General features: G+C 44.2%; 3 protein-coding genes across 4 annotated transcripts; all 3 read right to left on the reverse strand.

Moving 5' to 3' along the window:
• Nucleotides 1–3,861: 3,861 nt before the first annotated feature.
• On the reverse strand, nt 3,862–10,323 carry LOC137261517 (sulfotransferase 1 family member D1-like). The gene is made up of 5 exons (XM_067799274.1): nt 10,145–10,323; nt 8,810–9,130; nt 8,309–8,412; nt 5,070–5,232; nt 3,862–4,645 (listed from the first exon to the last, which is right to left on the reverse strand). Exons 1-5 carry the CDS (start codon nt 10,305–10,307, stop codon nt 4,509–4,511), a joined length of 888 nt encoding a protein of 295 aa, XP_067655375.1. The 5' UTR covers nt 10,308–10,323; the 3' UTR covers nt 3,862–4,508.
• A 2,759-nt stretch (nt 10,324–13,082) lies between these two features.
• LOC137261722 (sulfotransferase 1B1-like) lies at nt 13,083–26,157 on the reverse strand. 2 transcript variants are annotated; one of them, XR_010954862.1, is made up of 7 exons: nt 26,066–26,157; nt 25,096–25,273; nt 24,105–24,425; nt 23,184–23,287; nt 21,908–22,070; nt 19,744–21,484; nt 13,083–13,739 (listed from the first exon to the last, which is right to left on the reverse strand). XR_010954862.1 is itself a non-coding variant. In XM_067799506.1 (6 exons), the coding sequence occupies exons 2-6, from the start codon at nt 25,256–25,258 to the stop codon at nt 21,357–21,359; spliced, it is 879 nt and encodes a 292-aa protein (XP_067655607.1). In that variant the 5' UTR covers nt 25,259–25,273; nt 26,066–26,157; the 3' UTR covers nt 19,716–21,356. The 2 variants fall into 2 exon arrangements, 1 of the variants encoding a protein (XP_067655607.1); XM_067799506.1 differs by lacking the exon at nt 13,083–13,739 and having other exon boundaries at nt 19,716–21,484.
• LOC137260823 (uncharacterized) lies at nt 14,246–17,064 on the reverse strand. The gene is made up of 2 exons (XM_067798384.1): nt 15,361–17,064; nt 14,246–15,268 (listed from the first exon to the last, which is right to left on the reverse strand). The coding sequence occupies exons 1-2, from the start codon at nt 17,062–17,064 to the stop codon at nt 14,246–14,248; spliced, it is 2,727 nt and encodes a 908-aa protein (XP_067654485.1).
• Nucleotides 26,158–26,448: the final 291 nt, after the last annotated feature.

Below are 26,448 nucleotides of genomic sequence, written 5' to 3' on the forward strand. Positions count from 1 at the left end.
CATGCTCTCTATTTTGCCTTTGATAGGGAGATTTATTTCGAAAGGTGTTGATCATCGGCCATCCCGACCGCCATAATGTTTTCATTTCGCACCAACGCGGAGGCATAATAGCGTTATGGTAATGGACTCATACATGACTGTGGGCCAATCATGTTCCTCGCTCTGTTGAACCCAACATTACACAAAGACGATCCCAGTAATATGATAAAGATAAGTGGCGATATTGGCCGTTACATGAATATTACTTCCAAACAAACATTTTCTGACATGTTCCATGGGACAAAGGCACACATTTCAGTCACAGGTATACGAGTACATATTCATGTTTAATTTGTTTGGGGTAAAACCCATGGTTCATTTCTCCTGATGTCATCAACTGTTTTAGCGTGAAATGTAATAGGAGAAAGAGAAATAAACAGACATCGAGAAACATCCTGTTTTTCACGTCATAGCTAGTTCCGAGAAGACAAACGGAATGTCGTTTTTAACTTAGTTTGAAATGTGTCACATATTTCAATCACACAATCTTGGTAAACAGTAAATTTGTGCTGATTAAACTTTCACAATCGTCATTTACAGCTTGTAATACCACTATCACCGAGCAAATGTTGATATACTTACATATATCTGATTTAGATGGTAAATATACAATACCATTCAAAAACAAGTAAGGGACAGTGGATTTACAAGACTGCTAAACTGGAAATGATAAAGCGAACGAGAAAACAGATGATGAAGAGAAATTAAGGGAAAATGTGACAAATTATCTCGTTCCTTGGTTTAGACATATTTTATTCACAGAGAAAAGGATTAGGAAGAAGTTCTCCAACTTAGAATGCCCTCTCCTTGGTATGTACATAGACAGTATAGATTCCTGCAACTAGAGATGACAGATGTGGACAAGAAGGTATTAGAAGTGAAAAGGAGATAGAGCTTTACAGAATAACCCAGAAATGCTATACAAATCTCCTTCCTTTGTAAATGGTTCATCTTTATGGATACATACTACTTTTTTAGACTTTGACATTGGCTAGTGGTCTACTTGCAAAATCCCCTACTTTTTTAATAGTATGTAAATACATATATTTATAATAATAATGACAGGCAATTATATAGCACCTTCCGAGGCAGAGATATGCTCAAAGCGCTTCCAGGACTCAACTTAAACTACATGCACATAAAGTTATGGATGATTGTTCCTTTTAGCGGAGACATAGATGAGTCGTAAGTCGTGCTGTGAACGTACCTTAGCAAAGAGATGATTTGACTGGGAGAGTTCCACAGAGAATCTGCAGCGTATGAAAATGTTCTTGCGCCAAACGATTTTAGATTTTGCTCAGTGGTTCTTTCCTTAGAGTAATGTGTCAGAAGGTCCTAAGCAGCAAATAGACTGATAGGTAAGGCAGAGAATTTGAATTCACAATCCTTTCACTAATACTGAGCCAGTGTAGAGAGTTCAGAAACGGAGAGATGTGACAGCATCGACTGGTGAGAGTGATTATACGTGCAGCTTTGTTCTCGAATTTCTGACGACTACGAAGAGATGACAAAAACTAAGGTGTTTCAGTAATCCAGGCGGGATAGAATCGGTGTCCGCACTAACTTCTTTCATGCGGTATTTCAGTGCGTAACACGAGTAGATGATTTTTTAATGAAAATTGTATTTATTACCTGCTAACATGATGATGTTGGCAGTTAGCAATGCCAAGTCTACACATTTACTTTCCAACATAAACAAAAACAAGATTTATGGTTACAGCAGTTATATTTTGCTTGCAGGGTGAAAAATGACAAAATGTTATGGATGTCAACTTCTTCTTTATTGTTACAGAACGTTTCTGGGCTATTCCTTGCCCCTTCGTCGGGTGGATACTAACAGTTACACAGGAGATATATATACTCATGGAAACAAATAAGGGAATGCGTGTAAGTACACGTGTTCCTGTATTATTTTCCAGGTTTCTTCACAAGGTATGCATTGCATTGTGGGTGAAACTCTGGTAATAAATAAAGGAAAAATTGTACTCTCGTGTGTTCCCTTATTTGTTTCCATGAGTATATTAATGTACATGCCAGAGTGATGATTTTTTAGCATGTACATACAATAAACAGCAGATTTTAAGATATAAAAAATTGAATAGACAAAAGTAGATATGGTGTTGTTACTGTGGATTAAGTCGGAAGACGCTGTGTAATCAATAAACAAGAAGTTGACATGTATAGTATTTTGTCTTATACCTGAATACCAACTAAAATGCATCTCAAGAACCTAACTGCAGGATGAAGTTTAAAACATTTGTCTTGTTGCTGAATTAAATAACCCAAAGAGATAAGAAACTGAAAATAAACTGAAAACACACCGTCACACCTTTTGTTGTCAACACATCCAGGATAAACCATTGTCTCTGTCCATAGAAGCTAATCCAATCGTTTATGTATACATATTATCCTGTATTGCCGAAACAACACGAGGCATGATTAAACAGTCATTTGTAACAGGGGCACCTTTCACGAAGCAAACTTTACTAAGATTAACCTTGTCATTTGTAACAGGGACACCTTTCACGAAGCAAACTTTACTAAGATTAACCTTGTCATTTGTAACAGGGGCACCTTTCACGAAGCAAACTTTACTAAGATTAACCTTAACTCTCATTCTTTAACATTGCACTTAGGTTACCTTAGTGACTTACAATCACCTAAGTGCTGTGTGACACGAAGCCCAATACTGAAGACGCCACAGGCCTATCGCAAAAAGTAGGGTGACATACAATCTGATGGCATACAATCTGATCTGCCTGGATTAAATAGCAGACATACATAAATAGGACCAGCAATAGCGGAGTTCTAATCCCTTAACGGCGAACCAAGACAACACGTTTCCGGTTTGAAATGTTATCATGAGGAACTATCAAACACATGTCAGGTGACAAACAATTTTTAAAAATCCAAAATCGTGGATGATATTCCCCTATTCAGTCTTTATCTCATTACTGTACATCGACTGGTCAAGCACATGTGGAAATGGAACGTTTAGATCGAGTTTAAGTTATTGAGTTAATGACCACTTTGCTTTAACTTTCGATTTTCAAGGCGAAGAAGCCGTGACCCTTCATCACCACACCATACAAACTACATTATATCACTTCTCCTCCATATTTAGTCTACTTCCATTGATTGCCATGTTTGGTTGAGTCCCCGTTAGATGGGTCGTCCCATTCCAAACAGGGCATGTAAGTCCAACGAGGCGCTACTTCCGACTCCAGTTACGCGCACCCACTTTACTTCCGGCACCGGAATTCCGGTGACAAGCGTATATTTGAGAACCTGTTATGATTTCAAATATGACTTTACTGGACCAAGTGTACAACCGTGCTTAGCTGTCACACCCATTCACAGTCGTATTGGTTGGCTATTTGAGGATGGTTAGATAGGAAATTTGTTAGGATTATGGGTTTCTCACTGTCATCTCACAACCATGAGACCATTCGAAAAAAATATGAATCGTTGTTTGTCACCGGAAGTACTAAGGTCTCGCGAAGTGTCGGGACCTACTTATGGACCGTCATCATCTTAACCTACTTAGGCTAAATAAAAAATTTAAATGTTTATCGGGCGTCGGCTCGGCACTTATATTTGTGCGCGTAACAATTTTTTTTAAAGTAATTTTGACTTTGCAGCGTCCCGATCATACATTTGTCGTCAACAGGAATGAGCGTAAGAACGAGTCTGACTGAATCTACCACTCGGTTAGCACGTGCTGTTTTTCTGAGAGAATGAAATAAAAATGTGTTCCGCCCTTGTCAGATCAAAAAAGGTCCTACAGCCTTCGTCACTTTTGAAAAAAATGTACCAGAAAAACATTTAATTCTTTATACAGCCATAGGTGTTGTTGACAATCTTCAAGAAACTGGAAACGATTGCTTTGTCTGTTTGCGGTCTAACTGGTGAAGACCCTACGTATATATCCGCTAGCACGTATACGTTGCATATTTCAGATGGGGCAATGTTTTGCTCATCACACTGAACAAATATTGTTATACATCGATATAAGTCGGTCCTTCGTGTGGTTACCATAACGGGATCAGGTGGTCAGACTCGCTACCCATGTTATCGTATCCCAGTTGCGTAGATCGATTATCACCGGATTGTTTCGTCCAGACTCGATTATGTACAGCCCGCCACCATATACTGGAATATTGCACAGTGCGGTGTCGATCAAACGGAATTGCACATTCCATTCTGCTTTTGGTAAAAAATCTCATAACTATTAGTAAAAGGGTTTGGTCGTTTTTACTTTACCAATGACACAAATGTTTATACACCTATACTGTAAGGTATCACTCGGGGTTTGCCCGTACATAATCAGGAACGTTCAAAATGGTTGAAGAATCCTAGAACCTTGCATTCTCTTCCGGTAGACGTCATAAAAGTTTTCCTCTGTCTGTGAGGAACTTTCATAACGGTTTAGGAATCTCGAAACTTGCATTCCCGTCCGCTAGACGTTATCAAACGTTGCCATCTGTCTGTGAGGAACTTTCATAACGGTTTAGGAATCTCGAACCTTGCATTCTCTTCCTATAGACGTCATCGAACAGTGCCTTCTGTGCTGGCGTGAACACGTTCTTCCAGTCTCCCACGGTACCTGCAGGGAGAAGTGGTATCATGTGACGGTGGCAGTGAAACCTTGGGCCCAGGTTTTCCTGGTCCGAATGGCTTCGCTTCGCCATTGTCTTATAATGCGAAGAATAATGAAGAGTGTGGTTAATATGGCACTTCAGGTATTCCACGAGAAGTCACCGTTGTGTTGGAGGGTAGACCACTAAGATAGATTGACGTTTACCATTTATACAGGCATGGGTATGGGAAAATTGTGTCTGTAATGAATGTCTGAATTTCACCCAAATTGACCAGTTATCCAATACTAATTAACAACGTAATGATTCCTTTTACTTGTCTTCGAAACGTTGGATTTAAATTGGGTTTAAGAAAGAAATCAAGCATTGTTGTGAACGCCAATGCGTGGAATCCTTTGGGTATTTCTTTTACATTTTGTCCGAACTACAAACCTTTTCTATATTGGCCCTGGCTTGCGTTCCATTTGTCTCCTATCTTATCTTTCTGACTCTTCATTCTACTGAATGAAGACATATATATAACTTTATTTATGAAATCTTCCGAAACGGGTTTATCTAGGAATGCTGCCAGTTTTTGCACTTCTTTGGATGGATCCTGAAACAAACAACAAAACATGTTTCATAATTTTTATACTATAGTTTGTGTGTGATTGAATTGAGATTAACGCAGGTTTGAAGAGTATTCAAGCTATATGACGGAAGGTTTGTTCAATGTGGGACTGAAGAAAGGAGCGATGTCTATTACTTTGGTGATGAAACCTTCGAACATTGGCATTGTGCCACAATCTAAAAATATGAAAGGATTGGTGCTCAATCTTGTCAAAAGTGAAATATTTATTTAATCCAATCGTATCGCTGCAATACCAGATGCTAGACAACAGCAAAGTGATGTACCGTTACAATTTACAGAATCTGGGTCCCGATCCACAAAGCGTTTCTTTGTGCAAAAACATTCATAAGCCTGTGATAAGCTGTAGTGCTAACGTCGTAACGTTACGAACGCTTTGTGCATCGGGTTTCTGATGATTATATCTTGGTAATGGACTCACATAAGTCACAGACACTACAGTTCAGTCACACACTGAACCTACCATTAGTCATAAGAAAGATTCCTCCTCTTCTTAATTCCCTTTTCATCAAACAGCTGCGCATTTTTCTTACTTCTAATATCACCAAATAGTTTCGCATGTTCTTACGTCTTCTATCATCAAACAGTTGTGCATGTTCTTACTTCTATCATCAAACAGTTGTGCATGTTCTAATTCTATCATCAGACAGTAGCACATGTTCTTACATCTTCTATCATCAAACAGTTGTGCATGTTCTTACTTCTATCATCAGACAGTAGCACATGGTCATACATCTTCTATCATCAAACAGTTGTGCATGTTCTTACTTCTATCATCAGACAGTAGCACATGTTCTTACATCTTCTATCATCAAACAGTTGTGCATGTTCTTACTTCTATCATCAGACAGTAGCACATGGTCTTACATCTTCTATCATCAAACAGTTGTGCATGTTCTTACTTCTATCATCAGACAGTAGCACATGTTCTTACGTCTTCTATCATCAAACAGTTGTGCATGTTCTTACTTCTATCATCAGACAGTAACACATGGTCTTACATCTTCTATCATCAAACAGTTGTGCATGTTCTTACTTCTATCATCAGACAGTAGCACATGTTCTTACATCTTCTATCATCAAACAGTTGTGCATGTTCTAATTCTATCATCAGACAGTAGCACATGTTCTTACATCTTCTATCATCAAACAGTTGTGCATGTTCTTACTTCTATCATCAGACAGTAACACATGGTCTTACATCTTCTATCATCAAACAGTTGTGCATGTTCTTACTTCTATCATCAGACAGTAGCACATGGTCTTACATCTTCTATCATCAAACAGTTGTGCATGTTCTTACTTCTATCATCAGACAGTAACACATGTTCTTACATCTTCTATCATCAAACAGTTGTGCATGTTCTTACTTCTATCATCAGACAGTAGCACATGTTCTTACGTCTTCTATCATCAAACAGTTGTGCATGTTCTTACTTCTATCATCAGACAGTAACACATGTTCTTACATCTTCTATCATCAAACAGTTGTGCATGTTCTTACTTCTATCATCAGACAGTAGCACATGTTCTTACGTCTTCTATCATCAAACAGTTGTGCATGTTCTTACTTCTATCATCAGACAGTAGCACATTTTCTCACGTCTTCTATCATCAAACAGTTGTGCATGTTCTTACTTCTATCATCAGACAGTTGTGCATGTTCTAATTCTATCATCAGACAGTAGCACATGTTCTCACATCTTCTATCATCAAACAGTTGTGCATGTTCTTACTTCTATCATCAGACAGTTGTGCATGTTCTAATTCTATCATCAGACAGTAGCACATGTTCTTACATCTTCTATCATCAAACAGTTGTGCATGTTCTTACTTCTATCATCAGACAGTAGCACATTTTCTCACGTCTTCTATCATCAAACAGTTGTGCATGTTCTTACTTCTATCATCAAACAGTTGTGCATGTTCTAATTCTATCATCAGACAGTAGCACATGTTCTTACATCTTCTATCATCAAACAGTTGTGCATGTTCTTACTTCTATCATCAGACAGTAGCACATGGTCTTACATCTTCTATCATCAAACAGTTGTGCATGTTCTAATTCTATCATCAGACAGTAGCACATTTTCTCACGTCTTCTATCATCAAACAGTTGTGCATGTTCTTACTTCTATCATCAGACAGTAGCACATGGTCTTACATCTTCTATCATCAAACAGTTGTGCATGTTCTAATTCTATCATCAGACAGTAGCACATTTTCTCACGTCTTCTATCATCAAACAGTTGTGCATGTTCTTACTTCTATCATCAGACAGTAGCACATGGTCTTACATCTTCTATCATCAAACAGTTGTGCATGTTCTTACTTCTATCATCAGACAGTAGCACATTTTCTCACGTCTTCTATCATCAAACAGTTGTGCATGTTCTTACTTCTATCATCAGACAGTAGCACATGTTCTTACTTCTTCCATCATCAAACTTTGAAGCATTTTCTTACTGCCTTTATCATCAAACGGATACGCATTTTCTAACCTCTTTGTCATGAAACAGTTGAACAGCTTTTTACTTCTTTGTCATGAAACAGTTGCTCATTTTTTCACGTCTTTGTCACGAAACGCTTGCACAATTTTTTAGCTCTTCGTCATGAAACAGTTGCATAGTTTTGTACCTCTTTGTCATGAAACAGTTGCACAGTTTTTTACCTCTTTGTCATGAAACAGTTGCACAGTTTTTACCTCTTTGTCACGAAACAGTTGCAGTTTATTACCTCTTTGTCATGAAACAGTTGCAGCTTGTTTTACTTCTTTTATCTTCAAACACTTACGCATTTTCTCACTCCTTTCACGCAATCAAGGCAGATGGTAATGTCAATACGTGCCTCCCTGCATGATGTACATAGTCGTGTGTAACACAGATCCGGATCTCATTTCTGAGCGTCACATTGTACATGAACATCAGTATACTGTCAAGTCACACTGCCCCGAAAGTAGACTATACACTGTACACCTACCTCCCCACTTTGTATTAATAAAGATCACCCCCGTACGCTCACCGCTGGGATCCATGCACAATACCTTCTTTAGATCTTCGTAAAATACAATGTGCAGAAGGCGTGGATCTGTGGATTCGCATTCTTTTTCAAATGAGCGGGTATGATCAAACCACGTACTCCACATAACTGTAATGTAAATCATATATCTCACTTAATAACTTCTTTGTCATTTTTTCACGTCTTTGTCACAAAACGCTTGCACACTTAATCTCACTTAAACATTGCGTACTCTCATAACACTTAAAACTATTGCGGCGGCGACTGTTCATCACTTCAGCTTGGCTTTAAAGCATTTATGCCTGTTTGCTTGAGAGAGCAGCCACACCCCTGTCCACCACATAAAGATGAAATGAAATTTCATGAAATGACAGACGTATGTTAATTGTTGTTACACAAAACGACACTCTTAGTCATTTCACGGAATGACTGATTTCACAATCTGACAGTAACATATATAAAGTAAGTGGAACAATAGCTTTTGTCTCCTCAAACGACATTAAGACATTGTTGGTCGATTACCCACATTTCTCACTCATGAACAGATGTATCCAGTCATCCCAAGAGCCCTGGTATGCGTTGTTGGGAAAGGATCTGTAGAAATGAAACCACGACACCGCTACATCCTTGGGGTCTCGGATGATGTACACCGTCTTCACGGTCCGCCGTTTCAGGTCTGCGGGCAGAAGATGACTCTGGGCGTGGCTTGTGAGTATTCTTGGGGAGGGGAGACTCTGGAGGGCTGTGTCGGAGGCGACTTCCAGAACACCGCTCTCCAGAGTGAAGGGCACATTTTCGGCACTACCAGACACCAGCATGTTGATGATCTCGAACACCCAGTGGTGACCTGCATAAAAAGGAAACGTGTCCTTCTTTCTTGGATTAATTTACAGGGCCACTGGGCCCACCTTTTGAATACAGCACCACAAACGTTAAAACACGTCATAATACTCCTTTACGTTATTCTTTAGGTTAGGTTAGGTAAAAATAGCTATCCCTACCGTCCTCACGAGAAGTTGTAGTGCAGTATTCTAAAGGTATTCCGATCATTGTAACGCACGATGAAATACAGACATAAACGCTGTGATTGCAGGATTCCGTTGCTTGGCAAGCGTCTTATGTGATAATAAGGACGAACCTTATAAAAGCACCTTAGAAAATTTCTTTTCAACTATAGCTCTATCTTCCTGTTATATGTAACTTAATCGTCGATAACCCTCTTAACCGGGGGTATATATAAGTCAAATACCTTTACTGTGATTGTCGATGTGGAATTAGATACTCACTCACTCACTATATTATTATCAGTGAAAACAACTGTGTTTCCTTATTGGGAATCGAACCCGTGACGAGCGACCGTCTTAAGCATTGTTCTACCGCACCCTCAATCTCTTGCAGATTATATCCAAACTATGTGTTAAATGTGGTAGAATTTTAATGACATGTGATGTGTACCCTTACCGACTTAAAACTTATAACGCTTACACTCGAGACAAAACACCACAGTTAGACGCAGATGAAACGATAAAACCTTTGCCATTTATGCTCACAACTTGTAATAGATCCAGAGCACATTACATTGAGGTACAGGGTTGGCACGCAACCGGAAAGACATAAAACAGCTTTACGTATCCTACGAATATAATGATCATAACCCGATAAATATAATGATCATAACCCGATAAATATAATCATAACCCTATGCTGGAATATTGCTGAGTGCGGCGTAAAACTAAACTCACTCACTCACTCACTCACTCACTCATAACCCTATGAATATAATCGTCATATGACAACAAAGTGAATGAGCTGTCCCCGTTGCATGTTATGGCGTGAGCTGTTCACAACTCTTATAACCTACCTGACCTAGGGTAGCCGTAAAGAAGTATGTCGTCGTCCCTGAGGCTGACGTTGGGGATATTTCTCAGCGTCTCTGCAGACAGGGCGTCCGGATACCATACCCCGTCGACAACCAGCATGATAAGAGGGTTGCCGCTCTTGTCCCTCACTATCCTCTCCGCCATGTTGTAACACTAGTGTCGCAGCATACACGGCAAATTGGGAGATATGTGACGACTTTGAGTTTATTAATAGCTCAGACTGTGATCTAGGTCAGATTTCAGGCATTACGAAATGTCCGTTATAACATCGAAGGCTGATAAATATTCATTACAGCACAGACTCTGTGTGCCTCTGTGACAGAGGTCACTGTCGATCGTGACTGTACAGGCATCAACCTGCAGCGGAGAATGTTTAGATTCACGAGATCTACAAGATGTTGGTCTAAAATTATAACAAACCCGAGCCGAAATAACAATAAAAAATGATATTAGCCCAACTGTCTTACTGCGACGTGGGTTGTCACTGGCCCCGTAATTTAAAAGCCCGTATGACAGTACCATTATACATTATGTCACATGACGTGACGTGACGTGACGTGACGTGACGTGATAGAACGTTACATTATAATAGGTACTGATGGTATATTATGTATGTGTCCTAGTAGCTATGTTACATTACACTACATAACATTACATTACATTACTTCACATTACGTTACATTATTACATGTTCTGCTATCCTTTGCGATTAAAACAGTACTTGTGTACGTCACAATATATTGTTATAGGTACTGGTACTCGCATATCTACGAGGGGATATCACAACGTTTTGAGCCTTGCATATTTATACTTGGAAAAAAGTAATGGGCAGGGCACCTATCGTACACTAGTGTCCCAGCTACACATTCCCGGTAGGATCACATAGCTGGATGCATTTCTTCAGTGGCAGTGCCTTGTAGAAGAGATATACCCCCTAGTGAATGTGAAAAATGCACAAGGTTGACTAAGGAGCAGTAATAAAGTTTCTTGTCCTGGGGGGCAACACGGCCAAGCAGGCTGAAGACCGACTCACTGCTGTTTACAAGGAGTCTTCCCCTTCTGCTGCAACCATCAAATGTTGGGTGAATGAGTTTCAACGAGGAAGAGAGACCTTAGATGACGACCCCCGTCCAGGACGACCCTCAACCAGTACCACCCAAGCAAACATTGACACTGTGCATCAGATAGTGATGGGAAATCGTCGTATCACCCTGCACGAGTTAGAAGATGCAACCAGGTTCTCATGTGGATCCATTCACATCCTCCTCCATAACAATCTCTACATGTCCAAAGCGTGTGCAAGATTAGTCCCAAGAATGCTTTCTGATGACATGAAGCTTTCTCGGGTCAACATCAGTGGATACTGACTCGTTACCATGCCAATCAAGAAGATTTTCACTTTAGAATTGTAACCTGTGATGAAACCTGGCTTCATCATTATGACCTTGAAAGCAAGCAGGAGTCAGTGGAATGGAAACATGTCACCTCTCCAAGGACAAAGAAGTTCAAATCGGCCAGGTCCCCAAAGAAGGTTATGGCAACTATTTTTGGGACAGTAAAGGTGTTATCCACACCGACTTCTTGCCTCATGGTACGACAATGAATGGAGAGTACTATGCTAACCTTCTGAAGCAGGTACGCCAGTCCATTAAAGAGAAGCAGTGAGGAAAGGTCCGGCGAGGGATTCTTTTCACCAGGACAATACGCCAGTCCACACCAGTCGAGCTGCAATGGAAACTGCACGCGAGTGCGGGTACGAAATTTTACCTCACCCTCCCTATTCACCAGACCTAACCCCTAGCGACTTAGATCTCTTTCCTAGACTGAAAAAACACATTCGGGGCCATAAATGTCAGGATGATGATGAGTTTATCGCTGCTGTGGAGGGTTTTTTCAGGGGACCAAGATGTGGAGTTCTTCACATCAGGAATCAACAACTGGCAAACCAGATGGGAGAAGTGTATGAATTCCAAAATCTTGCTTTTTCAGGGCGAGGCTCAAAACTTTTTGATATCCCCTCGTATATTATATTTTATTATGTTACATTATATAGTACATTCAAGAAAAGGTAGGTGGCATACCACTAGCCAATACATATGGGAAAAAGTATTATATATCCATACAGATGAAACGTTTCCGAAGGAATGAAATAATTGTCATATTTTCCCTTAATTTCTCTTCATCTCATTCTGCCTTTGGCTTCATCATTTCCACTTTATCAGTCTTTTAAATCCAGTATCCCATATATTTTTAATGGTATAGGTACTGTTAGATTACGACTATATCTTTTTTATGTCAGATACACATGTGTCCTCCGTCCCTGGATGAAATCTAAGAGTCATAATACAGTTAGTATCTCTATATTTGGTTGGCTGTATTGTGTTCACCGGTGGTAGGGTAGCCTAGCGGTTAAAGCGTTCGCTCGTCGCGCTAAAGATCTGGGTTCTATTCCCCACATGAGCAGAATGTGTGAAGCCCATTTCTAGTGATGTTGCTAAAAGCGGCACAAACCATACTCACTTTTTCAAAACTATATTTGTCTATGCTTTCCCATAAACGTCATACTACATCTGGGGGCGGTGGGGTAGCCTCGTGGTTAAAGCGTTCGCTCGTCACGCCGAAGACCCGCGTTCGATTCCCTACATGGGTACAACGTGTGAAGCCCATTTTCTGGTGTCCCCCACCGTGATATTGCTGGAATATTGCTAAAAGCGGCGTAAAACTCAGCTAACTCACTCACTCACTCATACTACATCTTTTACGACTGGTCACATGTTAGCGCTTGTCCTTGGTAACAACCCTGTCTTTGTTCCATGCAAAAACATATTATTGCAGCTCTTGATACGGGCAATATACAGGGTGTATGACGGGACGACGTTAAAACAGGAACAAGTGTGAACAAAACAAGGATGACGCAGATAATGTGTGACACAAGTTTTAAATATGTCATTTATACATAAAATTATACGTACATTATTCAAACAATTAAATTCAAAGGTCCTTCCATTTCAATTCAAAGTCTTAATTACTTGAAAGAAAAAACCTCGATTCTCTTTATTTTAGCCGTTCGTAACCTTTCGTATTTCCTAATAATATTGACAAGCATCAAGAGTTCCAGATAATTTTTCAAGCAATTAGGTACTTACTCCCATGTCTGTTTATGTATGAGTAATTGCATGCTTTCAGGAGTAACTAGCATTTTGTACACTCCCACTAGATTAAAGAATCGAGTTCTTTTACACATAGTGTCTTTTCCCTCTTGGGTAATTAACATGCAAATGTAAATGCCTCTCAGAAGACTAGTTTTTAGCAATTCTTGTATTCCCAAATATAGTCCACAGCGATATTTGAACAGGCAACATGGAAGTCACGTGGCTGCTTCAGTCAACTCCAGACAGTGGCAACGGCTATAATATAACATTTTTGATTAAATGTCATTTTTTATACTTACCTGGTAGAAAGCCAACAATGCCCACGTGAGTGGCGCTTACTCAATTTCTCTCATAACACAGTCTACAAAAAGTAGAGATGCGAGGTCAACATACGGGCGGTAGGTCACCCAGGTCACGAGATGACCTGGACACGTCATTCCCTTACCCAGCGAGGCAGACAACAAAACCTTCAGGAGGGGAGGCTGGGCGGGAACTCCCGACTGTTGGCTTTCTACCAGGTAAGTATAAAAAATGACATTTAATCAAAAATGTTATATTTTTTACATACTTATCAGGTAAGAAAGCCAACAATGCCCAGAATGGCACAGAGGCGGAGGGCTGACAGCGTGGACGCGAGACCTCGCCCTTGCGTGTCTACGTAAAGAGGAACCAAGAAACCCTGAGGAGAGCGATCCACCGGCATCCGCCTCCGCACTAGAGGGCGGGTTGGACACCAACCGCTGTCCGGACATCTCCGATAAGGAGGAGGGATCGGCCGACAACCCCGGAAGGGAAACCCAACACGAGAAAAGACAACTCAACACTGAAGGAGTGGAGAGAAGCAACAGAAAAGTTTATTTGAGGCAAAAAGGGTGTGTAGCTGAGGTCCCCAGCTTGGCACCATACGAGAGGCGGGGGAGTGTAGGCCGCCTAAAGAGGAGCAGCCCCGCGCCGAATTAAAGGGTAAGGATCCCGCGTTCTTTGCTGGGCAAAGACCTGGGGTCCTAGCCTTGAAATGCCCGCCAGATCCTCGTTGGAGAGGGTTCGTAAATAGTGGTTGGCGAACACCAAGCCAGACTTCCAGAAGCAGCCCGCCATGATGTCCGCCACCGCAATGATGCGGTGATAAGCCATGGTGGCCGAGACGGCCCTGATCTCGTGTGGGTTGGTTCGAGTCGGAAGAGGTCTGTCCTGGCCTTTGTAGGCCTCTATGATGGCCGACCGAAGGTATACCCCAAGAGCTCTCCAATCAATCTCCCTTTTGCTCCTCTGGGAGTGAGGGAGGAAGAGCCTCCGCCGCCCCCGCCTAAGGGAGCGGGTACGGTCGGTATACACTCGGAGAGCCCTGACAGGGCAGAGAGAGAGTGCTCCCTCCTCCGTCGGGTCTACCAACGGCCCTAAGGAAGGGATGTGGAAGGTACGTCCCAGTTCGTCTGCCTGTTGGTTCTTGCAAACGAAGTCGGGGGCGAGGCCCAAGGACGCAGATCCTCCATCCGTGGCCTCAAATCTCAGGAGATCTGCCTGAAGAGCGTGAAGCTCCGATATTCGGGCCGCCGAGGCCATGGCCACTAGAAAGGTGGTCTTCACCGTGACGCGGAGGAGGGGAACCTCTTCCAGAGGCTCATAAAAATCTGACTTGAGGTGGTCAAGGACCACTGCCAGATCCCACTCAGGAGCCCTCGGCTTGCGCCGACCCTCCACCTGTCGGAAAGACTTGATGAGCTCCCTCAGTACAGAAATGTCCAGTCCCGGCGACCTCTTCCTTATAACGGACATGATGGCCGCCAGATTGGTGTTAATGGAGGAGGCCTTGAGCCCTCGAACGTTGCGCAAGTGAACCAGATAATCAGCTATCTGGGGAAGAGTGGCAGAACCGGCCTCCACGCCGTTGTCTTCACAGAAGGAGGAAAAGGAACCCCACTGGAAGTCGTAGAGCTTCTGCGTGGTTTTCCTCTGTGAGGAAGCCAAGGCCGAGGCTACTTGCTTGGAGTATCCACTGTTCCTGAGCCCCATTTGAATACAAGCCAAACGTGCCGATCGAATACCTGAGGGTTTTCGTGAACACGGCTGCTTGGCTTGCTTATGAGAAGGTCCCTCCAGTGAGGGATCTGAACGGGATCCTGCAGACAGAGTCTGCGAAGGGGAACGAACCAGGGCTGGGCAGGCCACATGGGAGCCACCAGAAGCAGTCTGATGGACTCGGTGGTCTGAAGCTTGGCCACTACCTGTGCTAGAACCGCTGGGGGAGGGAAGGCATAAGCGTCCATCCCTTCCCACTCTAACGACAGTGCATCGACGGCCCAGGCCGCTGGGTCCGGCACGGGGGATACATAGATCGGGAGCTGGCAGTTCAGCCTGGTGGCAAACAGATCCAACATGGGCCTGCCGAACTGGAGACAGAGGGACTGAAACGTCCACGGGTTCAGTTGCCACTCTGTCGAAGGAGGCGCGTCCGGCTGGGAGAGAACATCTGCCAGGACGTTCTTGGCTCCTGGAATGTGAACTGCACGGATGCTCAGGCAGAGCCTGTCTACCAGTTCGAACAGGCGGAGGGTCAGGTCTAGGAGAGGAGTGGCTCTGGTGGAGCCTTGACGGTTGATCGTCCAGGCTGCGACTGAGCTGTCCGTGTGGACCAGTAAGGTCTGGTGCCTGAGGGGAACGGACCAATGGAGGATGGCAAGTCGTACGGCGTCCAACTCCAGCACATTGATGTGCCGGTCCTGCTGGGCTGCCGACCAGGTACCTGCCGTCTGGTCCGACCCCAAGTGAGCACCCCATCCTTGGGTGGAGGCGTCCACGAAAAGGTGACTGGTCGGGAGAGGTGTCCTTAGGGGAACTCCTTTGAGGACGTTGTCGTCCACTTGCCACCAGGTGAGGAAGTGTCTGAGGTGAGGTGGGAGACTTATTGGGTGAAGACAGTGGGTCTCCCTGACGTGCTCGTTGAGGAACACCTGAAGAGGTCGGAGCATCAGCCTCCCCCTTATGGTTAGGTCCTGGGCTGATGTCAGGAGGCCCAATATCCGCTGCCACTGCCTGAGGGACAGGGGCTCTGATAGTGCCCGAGTCATCAGGGGCGCTAGCCTGGTCATCCGCTCCTTGGGTACAAAAGCCTTGAAGGCTACTGTATCCAGTATGGCACCTAGGTATTGGAGAGAGGTGGTTGGTACCAGGTCCGACTTCTCCAGGTTCACTAGCCACCCTAGGCGTCGAAGGAGGTGGATGACGAGGTCCCGTTGCGCCTCGAGAATGGAGGGTGAAGGGTTGTGATCGAACCCATCGTCCAGGTACATAAGGAATTGGACCTGGAGTTCGTGGAGGAACTGGACGATGGGTTGGGTCACACGAGTGAACAGCCATGGGGCAGAGGAAATCCCGAACGGGAGGACATTCCACTGAAAGTGCCTGCCCCCCAGGATGAAACGGAGGTACCTGCAATCCGCCAAGTGAATGGGGATGTGCAGGTACGCATCCTGGAGGTCGAGGGACACCATGTAGTCCGAGGGCTCCAGTAACCGCATGACTGATGGAACAGTCAAGAGTCGAAAATATGGCGGCTGTTCGAGGTAGGAGGAGTTGAACTCCTTCAAGTCGTGAATCAGCCGCCATTTCCCCGAGTTGCGTTTGGGCCTGACAAAAACGGGGGAATAGAACCCGGGAGTCAGATCCTGGAGGGGGATTTCCTGAACTGCCCCCTTGGAGACTAGAGACTCCACCTGCTCTAAGGTGAGTTGGAACCTGACCGAGTCCATCGGACATTCCACCGGAGAGCAGGTTAGAGGGGGCGGAGAGGAGATCGGGATGCGGAAGCCACGCTCCAGGATCCGACACACGAATGGGTCTAGTCCTAGCTGACGCCAGTTTGGGACAAAGAGGCTCAAGCGGCCGCCAACGGGTCCGTCGAAAGGAGGAATGATAGGTGGCGGAAGGATTGGCGGGCACCAAGAGTCACTTCTTCTTGGACGTCCACTTGCCCTTGTTCCGCTTCCGTGGAGTGCCCTTGCTGGGGGTTTGGAATCCCTGGTTAGCCTGGCTGGGCTGGTTGGACTGGTTCGTGGGTCCTCGGCCACGACCTCCGAACCGAAAGTCCACCTTCCCTGTCCGCTTCCTAGGAGTGGATTGGTCTGCTGGAGGACCTCCCTGACGCTTGCGGGGGGTGGAGCCTGCTGAGGGTCCACCACCCGTCATGATCCGATTGGTTAGGTCTTGCTGCTGGATCTCATGGCGAGTGCGGAGAGCAAACAAGGTGTCTGCCGACACTGAGGCGTGACGGAGGGAGTCCCTAATCTCCGGAGGGAGATTAGTGCGCCCCAGGAAGCCTTCCCGTCTGAGGTTGGTAATGGCAGCTGAAATCCTAGCAGCCGACAGGGTGACTTGTGCCACTCCGCCAGCTACCGCTCCAAATGCCCTATACAGAGGTTCCTCACCCTGTTCCATCCCTGCCTCCTTGGCGAAAGTGGCCATAGCTTGGCAGGCGTGAGCAACATAGTTGCTCAGCGCCACAATGGATCTGGCCTCCTTGTCCAAATGGATAAGGTGATTGTCCGACACCTTGTGGGGTACCCTAGCAGAAGCAACACGAGAGATATCGGGATCCAAGGAGGGAGGATCTAAAGGAATGGGCGAGTTCGCCACTGGAAGCCTGATCCTCTGTTTGTCTGAGAGGAGGAGCTGAGGGGTAAGGCGACCTGGTCCGGCGGTGGCAACAGCCTCCTTCAGTTCCTTAGCGGCTGCTTCAAGGAAGCGGTGCGGAGGGAGGACTTTCCGAGGGGAGAGAACACAGTCTTCAGGGCAGAAAGACTCGCCTCTCGCCCTAGAAGCGGCAGAAGGTTGATCGTCCACCTCCGCCAACACCACACCGGTGTATTCCGCAATTGCCTCCAGTCTAGACGCAGAGTCAGAGACTGGAGGGTTAGGTTCTGGAAGGACAGGGTCGCTGTCATCCCCCACCTCCTCCGGGAGGATAGGAATAAGTGGAGGGTCTCTTGTGTTAATGAACTCCCTAGAGGGGGAGGACCTGGGAGAAGGAGAGCGCCTCGGGGAGTGAACAGGCGTCCGCCTCCGGAGGCGGAGCGGAGAGGAGGGTTCCGCGGAACGTGCCAATGTGGGTGGACAAGGCGTTGATCAAGGATGGACTCCACTAACCCTTTAACGGAAAGGAGAAGCCTCTCTGAGCGAACCTGCTCCCTGTCACGAGACTTCTTCGCTTTTTTCTCCTTCCTTCTCTTCTTCTCCTTCCTCCCCTCCGGTGATACGGCTACGTCCTCCCTCAGGAGGGGCCGAGAGGGAGAGACGGAACGGGAGCGAGTAGCGCTCCCCTCTGGCATAGTCCTGATGGGGTCCGACTCCATTCCTGACTGAGAGTCGAACTCCTCCGCCTCCCCGTGAATAACTAACTCCTCTGATGCGGAGGGAGAAGGAGGGCGGATGGGAGAGCGAGGCACCGGTCGTCTAGATGATGCGGAAGACACTGGCGAACCTGCGGAAGGCGCTGCCTTCTTCCGATGAGACTCCCTCTCGCTCTTCCTAAGTACTGCCAGGTACTGACGAAAGTCCCGCTCAGAGAGGACCTCACACTCTGCACAAGTGTTATCCGCAGCGCAGGGACTCTTGCAAAGCCTACACAATGTGTGAGGATCCCACTTAGCCGACTTCCTAGTGCCGCACTGAGTGCAGAAGGAGGCGAATACCATGGTGGAACGCACGACAGGGTACGCTGCCGAGGGGTGACGGCAGAGTAAACTCCTATCCGAGGAGGATAGGCACGTCACAAGCGAATGGTCCGACCAGGCGGAAGGTTCGCCTGTCCTCCGCCTCTCCGTCAAGGCGAAAGGTCCGCCAATGCTCCTCTACACCACACAAGGGTTGAGGGGAACGACAGAAGAATCTCCTAGCGAAGGGTCCGCCTAGGCGGAGGGTCCGCCTGACCTCCGCTACTGCGCACAAAGGCGCAGGTGAACGATTGTTAAGGAACCCCTAACGAAAGGTCCGCTCGGGCGAAGGGTTCGCCTGTCCTCTGCCTCTCCGTCAAGGCGGAAGGTCCGCCTATCCGCCAGCCCGCCTATCCGCCAGCGAGTAACGCGGAAGCCCGACAAGGGTCCGAGTGCACGAGCCACACAAGCGTGAACCGAGACACAATCGGGACACCCGTGAAGCACGTGCAAGTGGGACGACGGCCGACGACCCACAAACTGCTGGCAAGAAAGAAAAAATCAGCTAGTCGCAGATAACGAAAAACACCTAAAAGCGACTAGAATGATGATAGTAGAGAGAGAGATATATATATAGAAAAATGCAATAAACAAAGCACACACTTAACTAGAATCCAGTAGAGCGGCCAAGCAACACGTCTTGACTCGCTCGTCTCTAGTAAGGGAATGACGTGTCCAGGTCATCTCGTGACCTGGGTGACCTACCGCCCGTATGTTGACCTCGCATCTCTACTTTTTGTAGACTGTGTTATGAGAGAAATTGAGTAAGCGCCACTCACGTGGGCATTGTTGGCTTTCTTACCTGATAAGTATGTAAAAAATAGTATATGTACATATAGACTGTGTAGAGTTCGGGCTCCATGACGAATTATCATACGCAAGCCCATTTAGTTCTTTGAGTAAAGTACGCAAGACAAGGTAATTCGTACTCCCAGAAATGTAATTAATTGAGTAAATCCGATTTTTTTATTGAGTAAAATACGCAAATACGCGCCTTATCTGGAGCTCTGCGTGGCATTTCACCGTAGGGTGTCATTATTGAAAAGCAAACGTCACGCCAAAGACTTGGGTTCGTTTCCACACATAGATACAAGCCCATTTCTGGTCTCCCTGCCGTAATATATCTGGATCATTGCTAAAAGCTGCATACCATACTCGCTCACTACTCTTAAAGCGAGGACTGACAGACTGCTGTGCAATACTGATCATGTCTACACATTCATTATATATCCAAACATGAAGATAATACATTACTCCATATAAATCGCATAGACAATTCGCAAGTCTGGCTAGTGGTTGTTCAACATAATTTTTTTTTCTGCATAATCGAAATATATACATATACACTTCCAGAGGTAATGTTGTCACTTTCTTACTACCAATCAAAAGTTTAGACTCACCAGTGTAAATATAGCCACTTACTTCAGACAGCTGTTCTAAACTATATTTTAGGGGGGAAATTCCTTACCGTTAAAAGGTACAGTTTCCACATGAACTGATGTATTGTCAAACAAATTCGATACCTTGAAAAAAATATTGTCATGAGTTCAATAAATGAAAACAAATACTGAAAATTGCCGAAATATTAAGAAAACATTTCACCAACACATGCACGATATTTGCACATGCTTTTCAGCAGTTTGATGAATGATCCTCGAGCAATTCATCTGCATAAGGTTTGCAGTTGGTTCCCATTAGCGGAGAAATAAATCTTCGATGAATGCGTAACATGTGGTGGTGCTGTATGTGTTTCTAAACCTTTGATGCGCTGTCTATTTCTACGGTGAACTCGTACGATGGGATACGTCTCTTAGAATGCGCAATGGTTGTGAATACGTATCCCAAATTCACTCTGACATGCTCAGCAAGTAGTGTATTATTCATGTTTAGTAGACATGCTAATTCGTGGTTAAGAATGTTGTCAGGACGTTAACAATAACAACTCTCTGCTATGGAATCCTGGAAGGGATATTGTCGCGATGTCGCGCTTTGGATGAACACAAAATATTCAAAATGCGACAATGCGACATAGCGACTAAGGACGAAAATGTCTCACTGTCGCTGTGTGGTCAATTCAACCTTTTTACGTGTTTTCGTGAGGGCTTCAACGCGACAATGCCCCTTCTGGGACTCCATACTTTGGTGTCAAGAATCGTTATTATTCCATGTTTATGTGAAACAGCAATGTTAACGTTTAATCAGTTCCTTATCACAACAGGATGTACTAGGATACAGTTTGAAGACGACAGGAAGCTGATAGTACCGGAGGCCGTGACATGTTATTTACAGAAGGTGATGAGTACATCCCTCCACACAGATTGCCCCACCACACTTCACAACACCTCAACAGGGCCCCTGTATCGCGACTCGAACTTTGACCCAGACATCTTCTGCCGATAGAGCTTCTCAAACTCTTCATATTGTTCAACAGTGAAAATCTGTTTCCACGACCCAGCCACACCTGAAATCAGGAAGTGATGTCCTTTACACAAAACAGGTTATGTGATTTTAATATACAGTGAACTAAAAATATAGCGAATTCACAGGAGCCACTCATTTCTCTTTGTTTGGTTGTTGCTTATCGCCTAGAGCTATATGTCAGCTTTGCGACGGCGGTCTGTACAAATTCGAGTCTGAACCAGACAATCCTGTGATTAAATATCGATCTACGCAGCCAAAACCAGCTCTAACGTGTATTAGCTGCGGTGGGGTAGCCTGGTGGTTAAAGCGTTCGTTCGTCACGCGTAAGCGTTGGGTTCGATTACCCACATGGGCACAATGTGGTGTCCCCCGCCGTGATATTGCTGGAACATTGCGTAAAATCATACTCACTCACTCTAACGTTTATCTTCCGGGGTTACACGTTATAAGACGTACACAATACCTTTCTCATAGTGTTTGCATTCGCCATTTTCCAACCATTCGTAAGGCAATTTGTCTGACTTCATCCTCTCTATGTGACACTTGTCTACAATTGCCTGAAGCAGTTCTTCCGAAGAGTTGATGCCAAGGAACATGGAAACCTTACGTAACTCTTCCAGGGGATTCTACAAAGGAATAACCCCAAAATATATTGCATCAAAACCTTTTGCATGACGCGTAAACAACTTTTATATATAGAGGTAAAGACACGATTCCTTCGTCTCAGCATATTTGTAACTGTGACGTACCACGTCACTACAGGTTAAAGCGTTCGCTCGTCGCGCCTAAGACCCCGGTTTGATTCCCAACATGGGTACAGCGTGTGAAGGCTATTTCTGGTGTCCTCCGCCGTGTTATTGCTGGAATAGTGCAAAAGGCGGGGATGAAAAATGCAAAAATGCAAAGTGGTTCCTAACTCACTCACTCACTCACTCACTCACTCAGAGACTTCAGTTTCCTCCTATTCTCGAGCTATTATGTTAATAGGTACCTTATTCGATGTCAGTAGGTATAGGAGAAAACACACATCCTAGGGTTTGGTAGGCAAAGTGAAAACCGGAGGGGTCGGAAAATCCCGAGCCGGCGTATCATTCGATGAAGCTACGTAACAATAACTGAAGCGCACGTAAAATCAATTTATTGACAGTAACTATAAGTAATTAACCCTACCACCTTCGTTGGCCCGGTACCCGGCGGTAGAGCGTCTGCCTTCGAATCTGAGAGTTGCAATTCCGATCTCGCTAGGGAAAACATTTGTAGTTTGACCTTAATCTTGCACGATATTTTTCAATTGACTTAAAACACTCATTATATCATTTGAATGTTGATGTTCATATAAAGTTAGGAAAACTACAACCACGGAAGAGGTCTTACTAACGAAAAGTAAAACCTGAGAGGAGGTCTTTCTAGCGAAGAGTAAAACCTGCCCGTCCAAAACAAAAACCTCAAATACGGTTATTCTGGGAAAACGAGATGGCCTAACATATAGTGAGAAGCACAATTCAGGTTTATATGACAGAATGTAAACTTTACCTTGTAAGGACTGTGGACTGTGCCATGAAATAATGTTACCATTACTTTGCTGCCTCTTGCATTAAACAACATGCATTCGTTCACTTCTGAGTAATCAGAATGTTCAATGGATGATATTTGTGTTTCGCCATAAGATGTAAAGTATAGCTATAAGATGTAATCTTTAGACAATTATGCAGTGTCTCAATATTCAATAAAATGCATACCTTCTTCATGTCTTCATAATACCAAAAATGCACATCCAGGTTTGGATATTCGTGGAACACTCTCTCCCAATCACGAACGTGGTCAAACCAAGAGCCCCATATCACTGGAATAAAGACTTAGCAGTGAAGAGACACTTCATCTATGCTCGAACAACTTCCCCATTATTACCTTTTAAGTAATACATTATCAAACTTCGTATCTCTTTTCTCAGTGACATTATGATTAATCACGATATTACTAAAGTCCAGGGGCTAGATTTTCGCAGCTTTCTTAGCGTTAGGACAGTCTTAGTTAATGTATGGTACTTACGACTATCCTAACGCTAAGAGAGCTTCGAAAGTCTAAGGCCAGTTTCATAAAGCTAACGTAGTGCTGAAGTGATCGCAATCCCCTTACTTTAACAAAGACTTACGACAGTCATTAGGCTAAGATCGTTTTGGATATTGTGAATTTGTGATGCATTGTTTTATTGTTATTGTGGAGTCCCGCCCCACAAACCGATCGCAGCGCTACGACCATCGTAGAGCTACGACGATCGTAACTCCGTCGGAGCGCTACGATCGGTTTGAGGAACAGGACCCAGGGGCCTATCAGCATTGGAATCCCTTGTCAGTTTTGGATTCCTTACAATATGCTTTGTAGGTAACTGGAGTCATGCAATATACTGTTCTGATTATGCAAAGGGTATAAACTTCATATAATGGTCTGATTTACTTTACCTATCGATAACCCTTGAAGATCCCAGTAAAAATTGTGAAAGGAGACTAACATGTCAATTCCAGACTAAGTACATCGATCCTCATGATATCAATCATTGGATCGTTCCGTCCAGATTCTAACACAACATCTAAACAAAATATTCGTGCGCACACCTTGACATGGTCGTTATTTCAAAATATAGGAAGAAGAAAGAAGCTTACATTCCCCTTTCAGACAGAGGGCTGCCCAGTTTTTCCATTTTCCATCATATCCAACAGCGGGCCGACTCGATTGCAATGTGTAAAAAGACACAAGAGCATCTCGCGGATCTCTCAGTAAGTAAACCACTTTGCACCGCTTCGTTTTCATATCTTCCGGCAGATACCGGAAGTGAAGGTGGGTGTTTATAACTCGCGGAGATGGCAGAGTATCAAGCAATCTGATTGGCTGATATTCCATCATGTGATCCTCTTTTTTCTTAGGAATTGTCTCTGTATTACCGTTCAGTAGCATGCTGATCATTTCAAACACCCAGTGAGTACCTATGTTGTAAAATATTTGTAAATACACAAAAATAGATGAATATACTTTTTATGCTTTTGAAAACAAATGATAGTCAAACACGCTGGCGTCGGGATAACAGTAGTGAAAACAAGGTTTTACTTCGGGACAACCGTGAGTTCGATACATCAAAGTTCCACTCAAAGATATTTCACTGAACAATATTATAACTATATCTTATACGCACAATGTCACAACACATTTCCCTGAAAAATATACATTTCTTTCAATGCTACGAAGATTCACCCATCGGGGAAGCCACCACATAATTTATTCCAAACCAATACGTATTTTGATTACAATATTAAGTTTAAAAATTTCGAACAAATTAATGCAACGTTGTAGTGCATCGACTCTTGCGCCCATTACCTGCTAAACATTATTTCAAGCGCTCCTTGGAGCGCTCTTAACGACTATTCTTCGCAAAACTTGTGACTTAAACCAGTTTGCTAAATACTGACAACACCGCGTGCGACAGTTTTCGGTTTTTACATTCCATGTGTGGCAAGTGTTCTCTGTTTGGAAGCTGTTCTAAAATATTGTCCAAAATGTGTGACATTGTGCCTTTAAGAGTTTAAGCGACATCCTGTCAAATAACATTCTAGAATGTTTCCACAGACTTACTACGGGTTCCGTCAGTATCATCATTACCTGATCTCATCCAGTTTGCGATCACAATATCATCGTCCCTGATTTTCAGTTTTGGCACTTCTTGTATTACATCTTCGGGGAAATCCGGAGGTATCCGATTCTCCCCGACCTCTCGCATCCTCATACTGTATCCTTCGCTGTCTTTAATTTGTATCACCGGCATTGTGGATTACCTGATCTGAATTGAAAACTGGGAGTTTGCTGTTTGTTCTTGATTCACGAAATTGCAAATGAAAGGAAAAACAATTAACCAATGCCAATAAAATATTTCGGTACTTCCTAGTTTGTCCCGAAATAAAAGAAGGGTGAATGTGTTTTAATTTAGCAATATTCAAGCAGTATCGATGCAGGGGACACCATGAATGGGATTCACACATTGTACCTATGTGGGGAATTGAACCCGGGTCTTCGGCCTGATGACAACTGTGAATGTGTGCGTGTGCGTGTGTGCGTGTGCGCGTGTGCGTGTGTGTGTGTGTGGGGGGGGGGGGGGGGGGGGGTTGTGTGCGTGTGTGTGTGTGGATGAGTGCGTGTGTGGCAATAGTGGCAATGTGCGTGTGTGTGTGTGTGTGTGTGTGGTTGTGTGCGTGTGCGTGCGAGCGTGTGTGGCTGTGTGCGTGTGTGTGAGTGCATGAGTATCCGTGTGTCAGAACAGGTCGAAAAAGATGAAAATGACACTATACATGCATAGGATTTGTGTGCACGGTGGAGCATCTTTAATCAGAGGTATTACCCACACCACTTAAAACCCGTGCTAACTTCTAAACCCCTCCTAAAACAACACGACAGCTAATACGCAATACCCTAATACGCAATACCCTAATACGCAATACCCTAAACACCTATTCTCTAACGCTTGTATTAACGTGCTTCAGGAGCATACATAGAACAATTACGTCCCTTTTTTATGTGACATATTTATCCGACAGATGGAGCACTTAACTAACAAGAACTAGTCTGTTGTACATACCAGAGACTGGACATCTGCCTTGTCCTACTTGCAAATGCGCACAGGCCTGCTGTCCTTGCTTGCATGGATCATGGTGACCCAGTTGCGCCTGTGGTGGTGCATATCAGATAACCTGCGTTATCTGGGGGCAGTCTTTACCCCCATCAGGGGCTGATGCAAGCTGATCTATCTGCGCACAAGTAGATGCCCCAAACAACTATATCTTTACGTACTGGCCACCAAAGGAATCTCTTTGTTAAAAGTTTTTCTAAGCTGGAAAATGTATAAAAACTGAACAGTTTCCGTGTACATTTTAACGGATGGACATTGAGGATATGGAGTATGTTCTTGTGTTATTAACTGGGAGTAACTCGCTGGGAGCAAAAACGGACGGTGGACTGTCG

This window comes from Haliotis asinina, chromosome 14 (genome assembly GCF_037392515.1).
Source record: "Haliotis asinina isolate JCU_RB_2024 chromosome 14, JCU_Hal_asi_v2, whole genome shotgun sequence".
Taxonomy (NCBI): Eukaryota; Metazoa; Mollusca; class Gastropoda; order Lepetellida; family Haliotidae; genus Haliotis; species Haliotis asinina.